General features: G+C 34.9%; 1 protein-coding gene across 3 annotated transcripts in view; it reads left to right on the top strand.

Annotated features, from left to right (window-relative positions):
• KCNC2 (potassium voltage-gated channel subfamily C member 2) overlaps positions 1 to 23,980 on the top strand; it is a 242,080-nt gene that overhangs the window by 211,184 nt on the left and 6,916 nt on the right. Inside the window, exon 4 of one of the 3 annotated variants that reach the window (XM_074325412.1) lies at positions 4,902 to 4,942. The exons of the other annotated variants lie outside the window; for them this stretch is intronic. Coding sequence (XP_074181513.1) covers positions 4,902 to 4,912 — 11 coding nt within the window. The 3' untranslated portion in view covers positions 4,913 to 4,942. The remainder of the gene's footprint in view (positions 1 to 4,901; positions 4,943 to 23,980) is intronic. 3 annotated transcript variants of the gene reach the window in all.

Below are 23,980 nucleotides of genomic sequence, written 5' to 3' on the forward strand. Positions count from 1 at the left end.
GTGCTTGTAGATTTCTTCCTTAGAAAATAAATTGATGAACTCTTTATTTTTTATTCTTAGGAAAAATGGATTTTATATTATTTTAGTTCTGTATTAGTAAAAATGAGATTTCCATTGAACACCCAAGTGGATATTTCAAATAAGCAGAGGACATATGAGTCTGGATACTAGGGAAGAGGTCTGGGCTAGCGATTTGCATTTGGGAGTTGACAGTATAAGATGGCATTTAAAGCCATCAGAATGGGTGAGTAGGCATGTGTAGACAGGAAAGAGAAGAGATCTGAGGACTGATTCCTGGGGCACTTCCATATTGATAGGTAAGGAGAGATTCTCAGGACCAATAAATGAGATCAAGAATGAGAAAACGGTGAGGTAAGCAGAAAACTAAGAGACTGTAGGGGCCTGGAAACTTAGACATAAAATGAATGGAGGAGAGGGTAATCAATTGTGAGAACTGGTCATTGAATTTAGCAATGAGAAGACCATGGGCAACTTTGACAAGATCAGCTTTGATGGTGCTATGGAGGTGAAAATCTGATTAAGACAAGTTTAAGGGAATGGAAAAGAACTGAAGACAACAAATACAGAAGATCTTTTGAGGAGATTTGTTGCAAAAGTGAACAAAGAAATAGGGCAATTGCAGATGAGAAAAGTGGAATTGAGTGATTTTTATTTTCTAAGATGGAAGAAACAACAGCATACTTCTCTTTATTCAGAAAAAATGAGGCAATATTTTAAACTATCTTGCAAATAAGTTCCCCTTATTTCTAGACAAAGTAAATGTTTTTAAACTGTACTTAACATGTACATAATACATGGGATCTGGATTAAAGGTGATTTCAAGTGGCTAAGAGAGAGAGATGAGAAAGGACTTTTATCCCTAGTGATAAAATTAAACCTTGGTTTTGTCTGTGATGGTCTTTTATAGGAGAGCTTAAGGTTTGAAATATGGGAATTTCTTTGGTGTCTTAACCAACAATGTATTAGGTGTGTCTATCACTCAGTTGATTGATTGGTAGCTAAGACAGATTATGGAATTGAAAATTGGTCTTTTGAATGAGTAAATCACATATTTATCCCTAGAGAGGATAGGTTGTAATAGTGTAACTGGGCAAATTAATAGGAAAAAAGTTCCTAGTATCAACATCTACTTTCCCTACTCCATTTCCTCCTGCATTTCACCTTAAAAAGAGATGTCAATTTAGGGGGCCTAAAGGCCCATTTGTAGTGAATCATATCACTGTTCCAGGAAACAGAATGGGGAAGTAGCCTGGCAAAAGCAATATCAGTGAGCTTCTGCTTTTAACGTATTGCCCAGACTGTATCACATAGCTAACCCAACCTGCCAAAGAGCCTGGTAAATTTAGTCCTTAGCGTTTATAGTTTCTTATGTTTAAGGAAGGCAAAAGAGGATAAGTGGGAAGTGGAGGATGAGTCAGGCAACCTATAGCTTCTGTTGCACATGGCGTGTTACCTCCCCCAAGAGAAAATGCCAACTCGAAATACAAGCATGCCTTTAGTTATCAATGAGAACAACAACAAAAAAAGAACAAAAATTCTGGGATCTTTGTAGTCACACAACAGCCTAGCCAACTGTCCGCCGATGTCTTTCCTTAAGGAAAGAAGAGTCTGTGAGACTGCCTGTCTGGGTCTTTGTTCCATCCTTATGTTTACACCTTATGTCTCTCTGTCTAGTCCCCAAAAGATGGTTTGCAGCCAAAGACAGGAAAGATATCTCACGGGAGATACAACCTAAGCCAGGCGGAACCGAGTGGGGACCCCAATAAGCTGCCTTAGAAGGATATGGGAAGGGGCCTTGCCTCCCCTCTCCCCTGCCTGGGAAAAGCTGTTGCCGGCTATGCCTTTTCCCTGGCACCTGTTTGTGACAGAAGTTACAAAAACAACAAAGATCAGTTCTCTCCACTTAGCTCAACGGAACTTACAAAATAAGAGACTTGACCCTTCTGACCCTGAGAAGGTACATACCTTAATTAGGACATTGTGGGACCTTGTGCTTCAGCTGTTGACTGACAAAGGGTGATTGAGATAAATATTTTTCTGTTATGATGTGTGAGTTTCAGAGACCGTGTACGAAACAATGTTGCTTTCTCTTGTTTATGCATACCAATTCAATAAAAAACCCCAGTCGGCCATATTCTGGGCTCCAGTCCTCTGAGACTGAGAGACCCCTGGCCTTTGGAGAGATTTAACTGCATTAAGTCTCTGTTTGTTTCTTTCTAAAAAACTTAGCCCAAACCGCCCCTTCTCGCACCCTCACTGCCCGTGTTGCGCTGGACGTGACAGATCTTCATAGAATCTTAGGAACAAAAGAAGAGAAATGCCCCAATAATGACTGTCAGTGAATATCTTGCCACAGTTGCAAAGAACAGAGTAGAGAGAGATTTAATCTGACGCCAAAATATAGTCATGTGATGCTTCTTGTGCCTGATTTACATGAAGGAATTAAAACCACATCTGCTCTCCTGTTTTATGATATAGTTCTGATAACCTGAAATCTCAATCACAAAACATAACTAAATATTGATCTTTCAATTGATAGTATAGAAATTTTAAAAATACCTAAAAACCTGTGCATAGAAACTTAGATATTCATTGATTTATTGGTAGGCTTTTATTTGCAAAATTTTCAATTAAATAAGATTCAGATGATTAAAAACTCAGTCCTCCACAAGTGTTGGCTGTTAAAAGCAATAATTAAGAATTATACAAAGTGACAGAGGCCAGAAAAAATTTTAATAATATCTTTTATTTGTATACATTATTACGTATTTTAAGGTATTTGGAATTATGCCATTTTCATTGATATGGCATTCCTTCAGAATTATATGATTTCTATTAGAACATACATTATAAATGCATTAAATTCTCTTTTTTTAAATTTTTGCATTTTTTATTTTACAGATTAGAATTTATTTTTATTTTGTATTTCATAAAGGTCTCCCCCAAATCTTTGCAGTACCTGGGATCTCTGAAGGTTTTTTTAAATTGGATAAATTTGACATACAACCTGTATAAATTTAACATATACAGTGTGTCACTTTGATATAATTATATATTGTAATATGGTTGCCATTGTAATTGTATTTATCATGTTACATATTTATAGTACAATATGACCATCTATATTCAATATATGGTACAGTAGATCTCTATGACTGATTGAATACTCGTTATAAGCTTGTATCCTTAAATACAATCAATATTATCCCCTCACCCCCATTTTTCTTTTTTAAGGTTTGACTCTTTTAGATTCCATATATAAGTTATATCATATAGTACTTGTCTTTCTCTGTCTGACTTATCTTGCTTAGCATAAATAACATACTTTTTCACTGCTGAATAATATTCCATTGTGTATACATACTACATCTTTTTTACTCATTTATCTGTTGATGGGTATTTGTGTTGTTTCCATAGCTTGGCTATTGTGATTAATGCTGTGATAAACATAGTTAAACTCTCTTTTGGTTTATTCATTAACAAGTAATTATTGAGTCCCCAATCATTTTCTGAGGCACAGTGGTTTAACAAACTGGGCAAAGTCTTGGTTCTTATGGAATTTACATGCTAGTAGGGAAAGACAAAGAATATATAAATAAATGCTATCTATTATACTCCAGATGATGGTAAGGGGTATAAAATAAATGATATGTGGACAAAGGGAGTGGATGTTATAGGTGCCATATGTATAGAGTAGTCAAGGAAGGCCTGGCCCTAGTAGACATTTGGAAAAAGACCATATCTGGAGGAAAGGACAGAAATACAGAAGTTTAATTCGTGTGATCATGGAGCAGCAAGGAGCTGAGCTGGCCAGAACAGAGTGAACAAGCGAAAGAAATGTGGTGCCTGAGCCGGGGCATAGAGCACAAAATGGCATGTATACTGTGGTAAGAACTTCATTGGAAACATAAACGAAAACTCAGCATTATGACTTTAGCTCATCGAATTTGTTCACCTAATTCTTTATAGGTGATATGAGCACATAGTATAGAACAAAACATGTTAACATGCTTTTATAATATACCTTGGATAAAATTAAATTTCATAGTAATATGCTTTATAAATAACTTGCACATAATGAAATGTACGTGTTTTTCAATGATTCTAAACATGTTGACTTTTTCATCTTTTGAAGTTGAATCTTGAGCCTTGACTACTCAGGGAGTAGTTGACTGCTCACTTGACTACTAGGTTGACTCTCCAGAGGGTATGCGAACGTGTCGTGTAGGTAGTGTTGACACAACTGCCTACACATGGTGATTCAGCTCATGTCAAGCCCAAATCTTGCTACACCTACGCCTCACGGTTCAAAAACGTTTCTCTTACCAGCACTGCTGCAAGGCTGAAAATTAACACATTATTCATTCCCTCAAATTAAGGCCCTGGAGGTTGCTAATAATTATCTAAATACCCTTTGAGAGGGAGACAAATTAATCCAATGTCTGTTAAAAAATCCCCTTAAAAAGAAAATCTTACACACGAGAAGCTCAACTTACTAAACAGATAAATTAGAAGGTGATTTTTTTTTATCACAAAAAAAAATTCACCAGATTTCCTTTAAATAGCTAAATCCCCTATGCATTCAAAATACAATCTGATTTAGTAGAATTAAAAATAAATAAATAAAAACAAAAACAAAATCCAAATCCATTGCGCTGGGCAGTCACCTACTAGGACCCTGTGGTAATGGGACAGAAGGGAGGTTTCACAAGACTGTGAATGTCCAAGTTTGTGAACATGTCATTTTCATGGAAGCTGTACTGAAAAGGGATCCCTGGGCAGCTAGGAATCAGAATGAGGGCATTGGAAATAAAGAGGAAAGTGGTTAACTTATATTACTAATTATGCTCAGAGTTAACTCTGCTCTCTCTCCTACCCAGGAAAGTATTGAGACTCAGGAAGCAGGAGACTGGGTCCTTCGGTAAGTTACTTTACCTATTGTTAAATAATTTAAAAATTCTCAAATTGGCTCTATTAAAATATCAACAAAAATCAACAACTCCTCAATCCTCTCCCATACACTGATTTTTGTTTTACAATTAGTTGACAAAACAATCAAAATAACAGCTAATATTCTAGCCTGTTCAGGAAAAGATTGTAATTAAATATTTAAAGATCATAGTCTAGGCTGTTGTTCACTATAAGTAGTTTTATATTGTGGGAGCATAATTGAACAAAAGTAGGATCTCTTATATTCCATGATTTAGCAAAGAGATTTTTACTCTTGTTTTTTTTCCCTTTAAATCTGTCTCTGGTTTGGAGACTATGAAAATGTATACTACTAGACAAAAAGGAAAATTTCCCAAATGTATAGTTGATTATGTCACCCAGAAGCAAATATGTTTTATACCTTGTGGGCAATATACTATATTTGGCACTAGTAGTCTTTTTCTTCAAGGGTATGAGTTCTAAAAGATGAAATTAATATTCTAGGTATTGAAGTTATTTAAACTTAAAGGATTTGGGGGTCAGTTAGTTCTGTAAATGAAAATGTAAAAAGTTGCATTTATCTTTAAGGTGGATACAAATAATTTTATTTCTATGACAATCCAAATTGCAGCAGGACACTTTGGATAATAATGAAACCACTTATGTTGTGTGGCATATAGGAGGCCTCATGAAAAAGATTAAGGAATCTTGACTACTGAAATAGTATGGTATAAAGACAGACAACGTGCTTGTTTTCAAAAGCTCTTTATTTCAAGTGATATAGATTACTTAATGATTCACAATGGCAAAATTGTGAGCCTTAAATGAGCTCCAGTTTTCCAAACAGATTGTAATAGAATTTGTTTTCTGTGGCAGTTCAGATGAGGTAATTGGGCATCAAGTATTCCTGTTGAAAAGTTTAATTAGGCACAATGAGGATATCTATGTATAGGTTAAAATGTCTGACTTTTGGTCATTTTTACTTTAATCATCAAATTCTGTCATACCCCACTTCCATTCGGTCACAGAATTTACATGTGTTTCTCTCTCTCTCTCTCCCTCTCTCAAGTTTGTCCATAGTGTTAAGGCTATTAGTACAATAGCATAATATTTACTTAAAGTAGTTAAAAAATAAATCATTTTATTTTTTAATATTTTCAATGTCTAAATATTATAAGTGAATAGCTGTTTTCCACAAGTAGATCTAAAATAATTTGTTTGAACTTTCCAAAAGGAAGGGTAAGAAGAGAAGATTCAGAATATTTTTGCTAGGCTTTGTTGTTCTTTTTATTTGATTTGAGTTTATTTCATGCTGACTTGCCAGCGTGTTAGATTCTTTCAAAGGCTACCAGCTCAGAAGAATATATCCCTTAAAATATTGTGATATTGTGTTTATCTCGGAAGACCTCTTTTTTTAACCTTTTCTGATTAATATCAATCTATGAAATATATTCCATACTTGGTAATGGGAGTTAATTAATGAATTATTATTATTTGGGTGTTGGTTTCTCCATTCCTCATGTTTCCTGTAAACTATAGCATACATTTCTTTTTCACAGAAAACACATTCCAAAAATATCTATTTTTTAACTGAATCATCAATATGTTAATTCTTCCAATTAGATTTTTGTAATTATTCTCTGAGGCATACCATTGGGATAATGGCTTTCATGATAGTCCTTCAAGATAATCTGTTTATTATATCCTGGCTTTCTAGTTGAAATGTTATGCCTGAGAATTTAGGGCTTGTGACTTCAAAGATGAAAAAAAAATTGATCAATAGAATCATTATCATTGCTAATTTGAAAGGATGCATCGTCTATCAAATATTTATGCCTGTTCCTGAGTGCAAGAGTTCTGCCTGTAGATACTATAACCTAGTGTAAAAACTATAAATGTGGACAAATATACACCAGGTTCATAAATAATAATCCAATCAACTGGTTGCTCATTAACATAGAAATTAGCATCTCTTGGCACATGAACATAGTTTTCTACTTTCTCAGAAGGACAAAAAAAAATGAGAAAATTGAGTAACATTCTAGAGGGATCTATACCTTTTAAAGGAGGACAAGCAATTTTTCATACTCTGAAAGCATCTCTAAGCATATAAACATTGATAGGCTACTCATAACCTTATGTTATCTCAAGAAAAATAGCTCAACACTTGACAATTGTTAAGTTATAGTAGGTCAAATTATATAAATTTAAAACTTTTTGCTTTATATCTAATAATTCCTATTTTCTTTTCTTCAGATGTGTCTTCTCCATCTTTTTATCACTTAATACTAATTAGGAAGATTTTATGACAAATCAGATTATTATTATTAGAAATTATTAGAAATTAATGCATTTGAAAATTATATATGTAGACAAATTAATGAGCAACATGTCTCTTCCAATTGCATGTGGAATACCTAGGAAGAAGAGATACATCAGAAGCTGTTTTAATAAACAACAGCAATAAGGGGTAGTACAGTCCTAGGATGTACCCTAGATACAGACTTAGGGGCACAAATACAGAACATTCAAATAGGTCTGGCTCTGAACCTGGTAAGCAATGAGAGAAGAGAGAGAATAGAGGAAAAACAGCCCCACAAATGAAATAACCTGGTGAATGGCATGTATAGAGATTGAAGAAAATGATCCTTCTCTCCAGTGTTACTGCAAGCCTCCATCATCTCTAATGCTGAGTTTTCCAATGTTTCCTTAATGAGAGCACTTTATTTCTTCTAAAGTATGATTTTTCCACGGAGTAATGGAAAACCCTAACTACAGTGCAGTAAACTAACAGGAGTGGATTGGATAACAGTGTTAATCACTGATGTTGGTAGAGAATCGGTGCAAGTTCTTGGTGAAAATGAGAATTCAGAGCATAAAATTGCTGACAGCCACGCAAATAAAACATTGTGTATGAGTTTTCTATTGTGCTATAATACATTTTCACAAATGTAGTGCCTTAACACAATACAAATGTATATTTCAGTTTTTTAGGTCAGAAATTCAGTCTTACAGGGCTAAAATCAAGGTGTTGGCAGGGCTGTGTTCTTTCCAGGATGTCTAGGAGAGAATCTGTTTCTTTGCCTTTTTTAGCTATTAGAAGCCACTTCCATTCCTTGACTCAAAGCCCCTTCTTCAATCCTCAAAGCAAGCAGTGTAGCATCATCAAATATCTCTGACTCTGGCCCCTCTTCTGTATCCTTCTTTCACTTCTAAGGACTTCTGAAATTATGTTGGGACAATCCAGAGTACGCTCTGTATTTTAAGGTCAGCTAATAAGCAATGTACTTATAATTTCATCTGCAGCCTTAATTCCCCTTAGCCATGTAACATAACATATTCATAGGTTCTTGGGATTATCACATAGATATATTTGGGACGGACATTATTCTGCCTGCCAAAGCTTGGAAATCAATGGTGAGATGAGATCAATCATTGTTTTTTACTTCACTTGGGGAATATAAACATTTGCAAAATTGAAGAGGTACTTTGTAGAATAAATGAGGTGAAGACTGCATGGGGCAATGACATAGCCAGGAGACCAATAGAGACAAAGCTGAGGATGCAAACAATCTGGGATTGAATGAGGATTATGTTTTAAAGATAGAGGCAAAGGTAAACGTGTATACATAGTATTACATAAAAATGATAAAATTTGGCAAATAAATTCATTGAAATAATACTAAAGGCAAATTGAAAAAGTTAATCAATGGAGCTCTTCAAATTAGTTTTGTATATGAAAATTTTGATTCTCACATATTTTGTAGTTACATTATTTAAGGTGCCACCTGGTTCACTTTGTAGTGATATAGTCTTTATTAGAGATTCTTACGTAGATCATATTTTGCATCTAACCAATGTTTTAATCTGGGACCTGAAAATTAAGCTTTGAAGTTTTCACAGGAAAAGTCTGGGTAACTGGTGCCTTAAAAAAAATCACTTAACATTATTCTTAAGCATTTCCCTTGGCTTGCCCTCCATGATTCTTGAAAGCAGTTGACAGAGCAGCTGTAGTTCTTTCAAGTGAGTTTCAGGTGGAAGGGAAAGCCCTAGTTTCTGTTTTAGAGCTGGATCTCTGAGAACGATTAAGGTTCCAAGTGACTATCAGAACTCAAAAAACAAACAAAAAAATGCTGGCTGGAAAATAGGATCTGGAAATAGCAACAGCAGTAAAAGTTGATATGCTCTGGAGAGTGTACATCATTAAATTATTCAACATCTTAATTGCATTTCCTTTCTTTGTCCAAGAGCCTACTAGGAAATAACTTGTGACTGTCTTCACTGCTTCCTAATGATCAAAACTGTCAAAGGAGAAATCTTTCCAAGAAAATGAGAGACATGGGTGTAATATCAGATGCTGGAATATAAAATATCCAAAAGCTCTAGGTTCTGATGTACACAATTTTGGCACTGAAATCCAAAACTGAAAGACCCCAAAGGGTTTATTGTGTTAACCTCTTTAAAGCTTCTGGAACAGCATATGTTCTTGTTTCTTTGATATTCTTAAACAAGGAAATAATATGTGGGCCTTTGTGATCTTGCTTCCATAACCCTTCACTTTTTCTCTTCATCATTGCTTTGGGCGCATGGGATAGTCAACGTGCAGTTCTTCAGCTTCTTGACCTCTCTTTGCGCACCGGTCTCTTTTCTACTCTCCCACCCCATTTATTCTGATGGCGTATCTTGCTACCATCTGTAAGACTTTCATCTTCAATCAGAATTAAAGCACATCCCACTTTGATCTGAAACTTCTCCCATTCCAGCTGCTTTTATCTATAATTTCATTGACATCTCACGTCCAATGACCACCTTTCTTACTTTCCTGCCTTCAAATATTTTCAATTTCATCAGAGTCCAATTTCAACACATTCTCAATAACACTCTCAATTCCCTGGCTTCTTTTTCTATTTGTCACATCCATCCAGGAAAACCCCAACTGCAAATAAGTCCAAACCCTTGCTAGCTCTGTGAATGCATTTGACCAGCCACGCGTTGTTGAGAAAATTCTTACAATACAGCAAAATGATCAAATTAAAGTAGACCTGAATGCCTTTCAATAATTCTATCAAACATATGAAAGTCACTTGCAAATTTATATTTACAGTCCTGAAATTTGTAGACTCCAGAAATATATTCCCAACCTGGGTTCCATTTTCCCTGTTTAGGTGTCTGAAAGGCATCTACAAGTCAGTGAACTTATTATTGTCTCCCACCCAGTGTTTCCAGTGTTCCCAGAATCAGTATCCATTTCCCTCTCCCTTCTTCCAACACACACTTGAGCATTATGAATAGATTTTATATCTTAATATTTCTCAAATAGATCTTCTGTCCGTCTCCATAGCCAGTGGCCTAGTCCATATACTATTGTTTCCTTTTGACTACAATAGTCCCCATCTGTTCTCCCCATATCTAATGTTGTAGCATTGAATCCCGTCTTGACACTGAAGTTACCATGTTCTGTGACGTGTAAATTTAGACATGGATCTCTCACTTCAAAACCTTTAATGTTTCCGTTACTTATAGGGCCAAAATATTTGCCAGAACCTACAAGCAAGACCTTTAAGACCTTACCTTGCCTTTGCAACTTCATTTTTCTCCATTCTTCCCTTTGCTCTCAGTACTCCAGCCTTACTTACCTTTGAATGAGGCTATGCTCTTCCTCTGCCTGAATGCTTCCTTCCTATTTAATCTTCCTTACCACTTAACTTCCTTCTTCCTCATATTTCAGTTCAATTATTAATTTCTCAGGGAGATTTCCCTGCCATACCCAAGTAAGTACATGCCCAATTTAAAAGCTTAATAGTATCACCAGCTTTTTGATACAGTGCTCATCACAGTTTTACTTTGACAGCCTTGTATGCTTTTTAGATTAATTTCTCACTTAATACATGTAAGCTCACTAAAAACAAGAAATACAATGGAGTTGAATTAAATCCCACTAATACTAGTAGGTTAGCCTATTAATGCCATCTTTGGTCTCATCCTGCAATATATGTGTATGCAAGTACCAGCCTAAATTTGAGAGAGTGGCTGATAGGAGTAAAAAGATTCTTTTGGACATTGCTACATGAACAATTATCAAATCTGCCTTATGGTTTGTCCAATACAGATTTTGGTTATATTCTTTAACCACTGCAGTTTATTTCTTAAAAAAAACAAAATAAAATAAAAAACACTCCTTTTTAATTTTCTTCTTCATTGATTAACCAATTATTCTAATAACTGAACTTTTCAGTCAACTCTCAATGTTATTTTAACATTTTTGTATTGTAATTGTGATATCTAATTGTCATGTTACAATGACTAGGTTGAAATTTTACTGCGAGGTTCTATGAATGCCAGCTGTCCATCTGTTTGTGTTACATGCTACCAATTGTATACCTTTCAGCTCTTCGCTGATTACTTGCTCCATTTCTACTTGGAGCGATTCCCTGAATTTTGGACACATGTGTTATCTGTCACTGCTTATTTGTCCATTTAATTTACCCAGATTTCACTGGGAGAAGGCCTAGGAAAAAGAGAATGTAAGACCCAATTCCTGCTCTCAAAAAATAATGCAGTTTTAGAAATATATGAAATATGGAAGTGTTTTCACACCCCCAAATTTATGACATGCACATTAGGAAAGCTATAGGAGTTCAGAAAAGGGAACAATCAGTGAAGACTGGAATAGTCTTGTAGTAAAAAATCTCAATTATTTTGTTGAGTTTGAGAGCAGCACAGACCTCAGAAGGATGTAAGACAAGTGTACCCTGTACGGCAGGGCAGTATTTTGACAAAACTATAATGAAATACAGCAAATCCAATAAATATTTAGATACATGCATGATTCACAGGAAAAATGAAAAAGAAAAAAAAGCTTTTGGGACAAATATGTAAATATTCATGGATGCTCTGAATGATATTCCAATAGTTTGCATGGCAACAAGCATTATTGAAAATAGCCTTAGAGTCAAACTATAACATCAGTAAGGCACATATACTGCGGTATTCATTTGGGTAAGGGAAGGAGTGCCTATATTACATGGACTTTGGGAGACATGTACACATGCCACGTATGATTAAAATGGGTTCATGTAAGAAGAATGGGAGAGGTTGAGCATGTGCCTAACTAGAGAGTATATAAAAGGCCTTCTAATTCAAACTTTAAATAAACTATGCTAGCAAATAAAATATATTCTGGGCCACTGTGAACTGAATCTACAGCTTGTCTGGACTATGCATATTTTGAAATTAGGGGCTGTGTTTTATATATGTCAGTGTCCTCCACCTTGGTACAATTTTTGAAATATATCAGTGTGGGTTGAATGAACAAATGAATCTCACCTAATATTCAGCCCCTTTTCCCAGCATGACAGTAAAGCAATTCATTCCTTATGAGAGCCTCTTGGCTTTTACTCATATACACAGGTCATTCCCAGGTTATATAATTGCTAATTTTTGCATATTTAATTTACTTTTTCATAACCCTATGATTATGAAAAATTGGGATTATTGGGATTATTCTGTCCACTTTATAGAAGAAAAAAAAATGAAGCTCAGAGGAGTTAAGTGAGATGGCCAAGGTTATTTAGTTAGCTAAGGTGAAAATCTTAAATTAAGTAGCAAAGATGAAATTCAAAATTCTGTGTATTTATGTGTATACTTGTCAACTTCTACTTTTTCTTTTAATTAAAGTTTATTGGGGTGACAATTGTTAGTAAAATTACATAGATTTCAGGTGTACAATTCTGTATTACATCATCTATAAATCCCATTGTGTGTTCACCACCCAGAGTTAATTCTCCTTCCATCACCATATATTTGATCCCCCTTACCCTCATCTCCCACTCCTCTCCCCCCTTACACTCTGGTAACCACTAAACTATTGTCTGTGTCTATGAGATTTTGTTTCTTATTTGTTTGTCTTGTTCTTTTGTTGTTTTTGGTTTATATACCACAGATCAGTGAAATCATATGGTTCTCTGCTTTTTCTGTCTGACTTATTTCGCTTAGCATTATACTCTCAAGATCCATCCGTGTTGTCACAAATGGTCCTATTTCATCTTTTCTTACCGCCGAATAATATTCCATTGTGTATATATACCACAACTTCTTTATCTATTCATCTATTGAAGGACATTTTGGTTGTTTCCATGTCTTGGCCACTGTAAACAAAGCTGCAATGAGCATTGGAACACACGTGTCTTTATGTGTAAATGTTTTCAGATTGTTTGGGTAGATACCCAGGAGAGGGATTGCTGGGTCATATGGTAATTCTATTTGTAATTTTTTGAGGAACCTGCACACTGCCTTCCATAACAGCTGCACCAGTCTGCATTCCCAACAACAGTGTATGAGGGTTCCTTTTTCTCCACAGCCTCTCCAACAGTTGTTACTATTTGTCTTGTTGATGATAGCCATTCTGACTGGGGTGAGGTGATCTCTCATTGTTGTTTTTATTTGCATTTCTCTGATGATTAGTGATGTTGAGCATTTTTTCATATGTCTATTTGCCATTTGTATATCCTCTTTGGAAAAATGTCTCTTCAGGTCATCTGCCCATTTTTCAATTGGGTTGTTTGTTTTTTTGCTGTTGAGTTGCATGAGTTCCTTGTATATTCTGGATATTAGCCCTTTATCAGAGGCACTATTTGCAAAAATCTTCTCCCATTCAGTTGGTGGCCTCTTTATTTTGTCGGTGGTTTCTTTTGCTGTGCAGAAGCTTTTCAGTTTGATATAGTCCCATTCATTTATTTCAGCTTTTACTTCCCTTGCCTTTGGAGTCAAATTCATAAAATGCTCTTTGAACCCAAGGTCCATAGTTTAGTACCTATGTTTTCCTCTATGCAGTTTATTGTGTCAGGTCTTATGCTTAAGTCTTTGATACATTTTGAATTAATTTTGTACATGGTGACAGATAGCAGTCCAGTTTCATTCTTTTACACATTCCTTTCCAATTCTCCCAGCACCATTTATTGAAGAGGCTGTCTTTTCTCCATTGTATGTGTTTTGCTGCTTTGTCAAAAATCATCTGTCCATATTTATGTGGTTTAATTTCTGAGTTCTCAATTCTATTTCTTTGGTCTATGTGTCTGTTTTTCTGCCAATACCGTGCTGTTTTGATTATTGTTGCCCTGTAGTACAAGCTAAAGTCAGGGAGTGTGACACCTCCAACATTGTTCTTTTTTGTTAAGGTTACTTTGGCTATTTGGGGTCTTTTGTGGTTCCAAACAAATCTGATGATTTTTTGTTCTATTTCTTTTAAAAATGCCATTGGGATTTTGATGAGGATTGCATTAAATCTGTATATTGCTTTGGGTAATATGGCCATTTTAACTATGTTTATTCTTCAAATCCATGAACAAATAATGTCTTTCCATTTCTTTGTTTCTTCTTCGATTTCTTTTTAAAAAGTCTTATAGTTTTTAACATATAGGTCTTTCACATCCTTGGTTAAGTTTATTCCTAGGCATTTTATTCTTTTTGCTGCAATTGCAAAAGGAATTGGTTTTTGTATTTCTTTTTCTGAGATTTCATTGTTAGTATATAGGAATGCAATGAACTTTTGTATGTTGATTTTGTAGCCAGCAACTTTATTGTATTCGTTGATTATTTCTAATAGCTTTTTGGTGGAGTCTTTAGGGTTTTCTATATATAGCATCATGTCATCTGCAAAGAGTAGCTTGTCAACTTCTTCTGGCAATAATCAATTATAAATTTTAGTGAAACTTGAATTACGTATTTAGTGCCTTATCATACAACAACATAATGTAATACACAGCACCAGAATTTTAAGAAATTACTAGATGTTTTCTGGAATACTTTCTACCAACCCCTGAAACTGAAATAGAGCTCTGTAGAAAAAATTGAATGGCTTTTGGTTTGAGGCTGCATTGCACTATGGTACATCTTGTGATTTTTGAGATCTGTGAATATTTCCTTCAACAAACTCTGTTTTACAGATGAGATAACCAATATTTAGGGTGACTTGCTTGTTTAGAGTGACTTGCTTAAGGCCAATAAATTTGTAAGAGGCAAGGCTTATTTTCAAACCTGAATCTTCTGATGCTACATGCAGTGAAAACCCCATTGCCTTGTTCTTTAAAGACACACTGATCTAAGAGAAGAGTCATGAAGTCTCAAGAAATCAGAAGTCTGTCAAGAATGGAAATAAGAGTGTTTTAGGGTGAAGCAACCTCTTTTGTGCCCCATTTATTTCAAGGAGCATTTTACGGACTTATGTACTATCCATTTGCAGACATGCATCACCTTTCTCCTTCAAATTTATGATCTATGTCCTCCAAGAATTCAGATCAGCATGATGACCAAGTGATTCATCTCCTTATGTCTGACTCACTTACAGCTGTCACTTTGCAAAACGCCTCATTCCACCTTTCTGATATATCCTGGACACCCTGGGGTATGAATACTGCTAAACATTCTTCAAAATATCTTTAAATAGAATAGTATACACCTAAAGACCATTCTATTTGATTTTCCAAATATCAGGTTGTGTTAATCTACCTACAACAATAAAAATTCATAACAAAGGAACAAAGTGAACGCAGCTCTAGAAACTGGAGGATATTTTTTTAATCACTTCACTTATGTGTTTCCTATTATGATTTTTGTAAGAAAGATCCTTTAAAAGTCACCTCATTTTTAGAATTCACCAAGTACAACTAAAGTTTTTAGGTGGTCATGGTTTGAATGTCTCAGAAGTTGGGGAGGCAGCAATAGTCAAAGCAGACCCAAATGCAGTGGAGAATGACAAAAACCTGAACTTTGTTGTATTTCTTTGATTAATGGATACTAAATCAATGATAAAAAGGACAACAATGAAAGCAATCATATAAAAACAAAATTAAGGAAAATATTTTAGTGAAGACATATTGTATATTTTGTTATAAGTAAAAGTCATTTAAAAACACTACTTGAGAAGTTGATAAAGACCTTGAATAAATGACATTTGTTATATTAAATTTATTTGGAGCAATTTGTATTAATTTAGCATAAGAGGATTTATCTGAGAATTACTCTGAAAACATTCTTCTTTAAGTGATAATTTTCTTATAGATCATGAAAATTGTATATAAATACTGTGAAGAAAAAATTTTTTCTACTTAAGAGCAGTTAAAAAAAAGAAACTAAACAGGAAAGCAACCACAATCACAGTAAACCTTATCACCTAGCGGGAGTTATCTAACGGCTCATGGCCAACACATCTAAGTTTTTCTTTAATGTATTCATTTTTATACTCATAGTGAAATAGAATGTCTGGTATCCATATTGCACCATCATGGTTTTAATCTCCTTTTCTTTAGGATTGCTTCTTAGCTTGAGTCTATTTTTAAACATCATTATGAAAGAATCATGATATTGAGAATTATAGATGAATTTAGCAGCATCACTTGAAATGTGCCATCAGAAACCTCAAACTGTTTTCCTGTTTGTAAACAGGGAAATGTTTTGAAGCCAATCAAGGAGCTGTGACATTACGTACATTGATTGCAGATGGGGAAGTGCCAGATTGAACATCTGCCTCTGATATAAAATGAAAAGGGCAGTTCGTAAATGGAATGAGACCTGTAAATCTCAATGATCAGATGATGATAGGAGATGTCTCTGAGGAACTCCAGGAGAAAATAGTAATGGACTCACACTGGAAGTTGAGATTTAAGGTGTTAAATAATAAAAGTAGATCTCTACGATATTTACTGAATCCCTGTGCCTTTAAGAAGGTAATACCTGTAAAGGAATTTTTAGCAGTAGGGAGGAAAGTTGTAGTAATGAAATTAAACAATAAGGGAAGCAGCTGGGACCCAGTGGAAAGATGACTGTATTGTTAGTAGCCTTGGACTAGAGTCCTGATTCAATCACTTACCCAGAGCCTGGTGGTCTTGGTAAGCCACGCTGTTTCTCTTATCTGCTCTTCCTCTCCATCAAAGTATTTTATCTCTGATGTTTCAGGCTTGGTAGGTACATTTCCATCAAGAGACAGAAAATATTCATGACTATACAAGCACATTTGAAATGTCTCAAGATACAAAGAACTTAGTGTTCCTGGATCCTAAATATTTATTACCAGTAAAATGAAGAAATTTTTATTGAACACTTACTTATTGGGTAACAGGCAATGTATCATTCTGGAAGAATACTAAAAAAGAGGGGAAGAAAAGCAAAGCTATATTCTCAAGTAGCAAAAAGTCCAGTAGTGGAAAAAGACAATCAAATAGACAATTGCCAAACATTGGACAACTGTTAGAGGAAGGTGCTTCACATTCAGATGGAGAGAAGTGGAGCACAGAAATATGCCTTGAGTCCTGTTAAAGAGAAAGCTCAGCAGCGGATAGGATACCTAAGTTGAACCTTAGAGGACAGGCAGGCATTGGTCAAATGGGTAAGATAGAAAGGTTATTCCAGGAAAAGGGAACAAAATATTTACCAAGAAACAAAGAGAAAAAGTGCCCCACCTTAGAAATAGCAAACAGTTCAGTAGGGTGGGAATGGACTGTTTGCTATTATGTTTAAAAAATAAATGGAGGGGTCAATCATGATAGACTCAGTGTATTTTGATTGTGGGCTGTGATTTTATGATATGAGATAGGTAACATAGGTATCTGAAGTGGCTTTGTGAATTGTAGCTGCTCTTCATTTCACCTCAGTCCAGTGGCGCCCTGGTAAGTATCTAACCATGGTCTCTGAGGTTGGCTGGAGAATCTAACTGATAACATTTGCTGGTTTCTGTTGTGTAAATATTCCTACCATAGCCAAATTCAAGCTACCAGGGTGATATCACAGAGCTTGAAATTGGGAGGAGATGTGCATACTATTGCTCTTGAGCCAGTACCAGCCGGCTCCAGCACAGCACTGCCTCAATTCCACCATGACCTTTTGTATCCCTGAAAAGAGTCATGACATGACAGTCATTTGATCATTTAGAAGTGATGAAAGTTGTGGTAGATTGGCGAGTATCTCCTTTGTGTAAAGGAAGTGGCTACTGAGAAGTCCCAGCTATAATTATCCAGTGTTGCCAAAACTTCCAATTCTTCAAGAAGTGTACAATTATATTTTGTTGTGAAATATCCCAACTTGAAATTGTTCATAAATCAACCTTTAAAATACTATGGGTGCCGATAGTGAATAGACCTCAGAAAACATGTCAGTCAGATATATCCAGTCTGAAGACCATGAGTTGGTATGCAAGACAAGCTTCTCCAGATTTTAAGCTGAGAAGTGAGTGATACAATTAGTTGTGATGGGTGCAATTAGCTCCCAGCATCATCGGGTATGGCCATCTTAGCTCCATGTGGCTTTTCCCCATAGCTTGAACTGGTTCCAGACAAGCAGATTCTTTGGCTCCATGTTTTCCATATGTCTTTCTGTCCACCTGTTGCTTGGGAACTCTGACTGAGTTTTATCTCTTCAGCATTGAGTGTGGCAGAGAGGAATGCAAAGGCTTGACTGAATATGGCAACTGGAAAATATCCTAGGAGGAACGTCAAGTAGTCTATACTAGTCATAAACCATATTACGAAATTGAATTAAATAATCAAGAACTAACACTTGAGCTAGAAAATAAATTATGTGCTGCAGTAGTTTAGGATCCTTTCTTCTGGTCTGTCTCTAAGACCATTCCCTATTAATGGTACGCAGTTGCTAGGCAACCATCCCAAGTCTATGCCCCTACTGCTTTCTAAATACAAGCTAGAGAAATGAATTACCTTGCACTTTAAAAGATAAGATCTTATCTTCTTCATCAAGGTATTTCAGCCTGTTAGCTAAAATTCATGTAACTGCAGCTTTATTTACTTTCTTGTCTTGGGAATAGCACTCATTCATTCAAATACGCATGCATAGATGCAACAAACATGCATTTTTTAAGATAGAACAAAAAGATATTAAAAAATACACCCCTACCTTAAGGAAGCTCACAAGATAGTGGGGAGATGGTGAGAAAACACACACACACACCACACACACACACACACACACACGCATGCACAAAATGTATAACAAGTGAATAGAAGAGACAAGAGCAGGTACACCTAGTTATGTCTACCCTCAATTCCTATGGTCATTTTCAGGTCTTTCCTAAGTTCTCCAGTGATGACAAATAAGATCATTCTAGTAATTTAGATGGATAGTTACACCATTCTCCCCCCAGAAATCTAACAGATGTGTCTAAACTTAATCTATGATCTTCATATATCCTTTATCTAAAAATAATGCATATTTTCTGCTAACCACTTCATTATCCTGTTCTCTTTGGTATTTCAAAGCCAGAATCCTTTCTTTTAAGAAGCTGAAAATCAGTGTGAAAATGAAAAACTCTAAGAAAACCTCCTCTTGCTTCCCTTGCTCCCATTAAGTTAAGGTAGGGATATTTTAATACCCAGTGATTTCAGGTTCAAGGGAATTTTATCTCCTGAGTCTGAATCTAGGGCACACACAGCAACAACAGGACTGAAAAGTTTTAATTTGGCACGGACTCAGAAAATCTAGGATTATTTATGTGGCTGCTCTAACCATGTCTCAGTACCTGGGGTTATATGTATCAAATAACTCAAATGATGGAGCAAGGAAACCGTCTGACTGATGGGAAGGTTATATTTTCTTACACAAAGACTTAAATCACCCAGAGGATTGGAATCATCTTGGAACCTTTGGCGATAAGCTGCACTTCCTGTAACTGGAGATGATGACACCTTGGTTGTTAACTCTTCCTTGGCTAGATCTGAGGAAACTGAGTTGCTCTTTCCTGGGTTGCTTTCTTTAATTATTCTTCCTTTCCATTGACTTTATGAAAGCTGTGTTCTTTACACTATTCCCGTATTCATAGGGAGAAGCAGACAAAATTCCACATGTAGCCCTGACATTTCCAATTCAGGAACAGAAAACCAGAATGCCAACTGGAGTCTATCCCAGTAGCTTTATTTCACACGACCTGGAATACTGATTTAAAAAGAAAAAGGAATCTCAAGTAGTTTTTTGTGTTCTGGGTGGTATTTTTAATATTAATTCATTGATGCAATCCTGATACCTTTTATACCACTTGTAGTACTTTCACATGTAATTGAACTATTAAAAATACTGAAGAATTTTGAAGTTTTGCACCCAAGCTTCACAGAATTTGCCACATTAATCCCAGGCTTTTCCACATTGTTTTTACACATATAAGCTAGAGCTAGCTAGTTTCAATATACCAAATCAAAAGGTTTCCTTTGTAATTTTATTTCAGTCTCTCCTCCTGATTTGTGGTCATCATTTCTCATTCTCAATAGCTTAACTTCTCATCCTCAATAATGAACTATCTTCACTCATTTATCTTAATTTGAATTTCTTTTTTTTTTCAGGACGAGGTCCTCCTTTCTAAGACCTTTCATATACTCTTTATAGAGAATACTTTTAATTCCATAATCATTGATAATATTCATCTCTTGCTTATTTATTATATTCAAGGAGGTGGTAGCATTGACAACTAATTTCTCATGAAATCTTGAGCATAAATACTAGGGCTGGGGCTACGGTCTGATAGGAACTGTTGTAGTGTAAGAACTCTGTGGGCTCTAGTGTGAGGGATTTGATGATACCAGTCAGAAAGTGTCTGTTCCAAATGCTGCAAGAATGAATTGGAAGAGGTTTTTGCTCTTCTACCACCTTTTGCAACACAAAGCTTTTTGATGTGTTGAACAGCTTTGCTTTTGAATTGCTCTGTTGATTCAGGAATTTTAATTTTGTGAAGAATTCCCAAGACAGCTATGCTATAAGTGAGAACAAAAATTAAGGTTATAGAGATAGTTAGACTAGAGCCTGAATTACTGTTTTTATTTGTTTTCCTGGAAACTATAAAACTTTATTGTCCAGTATGACAGTGAAACATCAAAAGGAACATTTTGACCCATGTGTTAAGCTTTCCAGTTCCCTCTGGGCCAGATGTTGTTCAATAAAATGATGCAAAAAAAAAAAAAAAATGATCGACTATGCACCTTATTAACAATTTAGTGATCCTTTTGCCCTTCTACCTTGGAAAATGTCCTTGGAAGACATTAGGTTATATTGTGACATGATGCACACTCTATCAGTTAGCATTATGATTCATAATTCAATATTGCATCTATATCTTTTATGTAGTTACCTGATTGGATCTTTTGTGATACTTAGAAATATTTTTCTCAATTTTATTGAAAGGTGTTCAGCTTATTTATTTTAGCTAATATATTTGTTTGTTTTTTAATTGATTTGCAACTGACAATATTCATTAACCAGGTTGCTAGGAAATAAGCATTTTTCTTAGGGAAATTGTTCATTTGATTACGACCATTACTCAGTCCCTATAATTTTTCCTTTGCTATTAGCTGTTTGAAGTTTTCTTCCACAGATTATTACCACAATAATTGCTTCCGATGATTGAAGATCATCATTATTTTAAACTGTAATTATTGTCATTATGAACAACTTTTGAATGTATGTTAAGGAGAGAGCCTTAGTAAATACATTATTTAGAAATGGTTCAATATCCTACAATTGCATATTGGGGAAATTCTGTTGCTATCTTTTAGGCATAGATTTAAATGTGTATTTTCATAAGATGTACACATCTTTTAGATATTAATTCCACACATCAGCACTTATCACATCATTTTCACAAAGCATGGGTGGTGGTCACAGTATACATTTGTGACTTAAGATGACCAAGTGGAAGTTAGTAACATCTGCCCATTCTACTGTTTGAATTATGTTAATAAATTATATGACTCTTTATTTGGCCATGCTGTATTCATCAGAATAACATATATGTTAACATATATTTAGGTGTAATCCCCAATATTTTTTATTGTTCTGTCACAACACACATATATTTGTAATTAGATTTATTCTACATTTATATATATATGTATATATGTATTTGTATGTGTGTATATACATATAAACAAATATATATATATATATATATATATATATATATATATATATATACATACATATATATACACACACACACAAATGATTCTTGTGAATTTTTAACAACTAATGTGACACTTGCTCCAAACCATATGTTTAAAGAATGAGATAGAGGTCATGGCCTTTTTATATCAAAAATCATTGTCACTGAGGAAGATTGCCCAGTATTCTTTGAGGCTTCATAGCACAAAAATGTTCATGACACTTTGGAATAACTGAGGCATTAATTAATGTGTTTCCTGACTTTGATATGAAAAATAAAAGCTGTCTTATCATCATTTTAATTCCTAGGATATAGACTTCTTTAATTATATACATACAAAATACATGTTGAAGAAATTTGATTTACTTGAAAAAATATATTTCATTGTTCAGGCATTCATAACATTGCTTTTGGATTTGCTGATAGTAATTCCAGGCATGGTTTATTCGGGTTAACTCTAAGAAATCCAAATCAATAGCAATTTTGTCCCTTTAAGATAATCATTTTTAGTAGTAGCTGTGCTTTTTCCCCTAAATGATAGCTTCCTGTATTGAGCTGAAAGTCACTTTGATTTATGTTTTTGTACTCCCTTGGGTGTTCTATTTGAAATGTTCTAAACCAAAATGCTTGGAATTTCTGCTTCAAATACTTGTTAGAATCTTCCTCCACTTGTACCACTTTTCTTCCTCCCTCTCTCCCTTCCTTTCTCTCTCTCTCTCTCTCTCTCTCTCTCTCTCTCTCTCTCTCTCTCTCTCAATACTTTCAAGTATAAACTGTTCAGTTTATATTTATTTTTACCAATTAAATTTATGCAATATTTAGTGAAACAAGTATATGCCTTCTTGTCATAGAATAATGGGTTAGTCTTCTAGCTTTGCCCTTAGCATGTACGTGATCTTGAACAAGTTACACAGGTTTTATTTCATCATGTGTAAAACAGGAATATTATTGCCTGTTTCTTGGGTTGTGGTGAAGATCAGCATTTTTTAAATGATTAGTTCCGTAAAGATATGTAATAGGTACTCAGTAAATGTTAATTCCCTTCCTTTTATCTTGCATGAGATAGGTGATATCATAGTAAGTAAGGTGCAGTCTTTGCTTCAGCTAACCAATGAAGATGAGCTAAGCACATAGGTAATATAAACATAGATCATGTGTCATAGAGTTTCTTACAATGTATCATGGGATTCAAAGAAAGCAGCTATTATTTTTGTCAAAGAGAATTAGGAAAGGCTCCATGGAGGAAGTCACTTTTGAGACAGACCTCAAATAATGGGTAGGGTTGGGCTGAGCAGAGATAATTAAAAGATGTTGATTTGGTGAAGATTTTATTATAGGTAGTGATAGCATCAAGAAGTTCAAGAGAATGTATAATCAATACAAAACAATATAGAAGGCAGACCAGCTTTGTTGAATTTTCTATAACATGTTGGGAAATAGTGAGAAATAACTCTACAAAGTTAGTTTGAGGTCATTTTGTGGAAGATTTTGAATTTTGGTTTACAAAACTTGCAAATTGATTCTTGTGTCTTAATTTTTCCTTTTACTTTTTTCCAATTAAAATATTCCTGAGTATAATCAATAACATTGTAAAGATTTTGTGGGGTATCCAATGGACACTTGTCTTATTAGGGAGATTTGACAGTGTAGGTGCCTTTGACAGTGTAGGTGCCTGACCACTTGTAATGTACACCTGAAACTGAAGCTGAGTAATAATGAATGTCAACTGTAATTTAATATATATATATATATATATATATATATATATATATATATATATATATATATATATATATATGGTCACAGGATGTGGAGTACAGCATAAGGAATAGAGTCAGTGGAACTGTAACAGCTATATACGATGTCAGAGTGGTAGTGGATTGGGGTAGGGGGGTTATCACTTTGTGAGGGGTATAAATGTCTAACCATTACATTGTTTTGTACACCTGAAACCAATAAAAAAAAAAAACATGTCTGATGTAGTCCATGAACTCAGATTTGTTTGATGCTTCTGGTTACTGAAGCTTGTATATTGCAACCTAAACACTCTTTCGAATTTCCATGTAATTAGAAACTTTTGTGGTGAATAGGCAAAATGTA

Source organism: Rhinolophus sinicus, linkage group LG02, assembly GCF_036562045.2.
Source record: "Rhinolophus sinicus isolate RSC01 linkage group LG02, ASM3656204v1, whole genome shotgun sequence".
Lineage (NCBI taxonomy): Eukaryota > Metazoa > Chordata > Mammalia > Chiroptera > Rhinolophidae > Rhinolophus > Rhinolophus sinicus.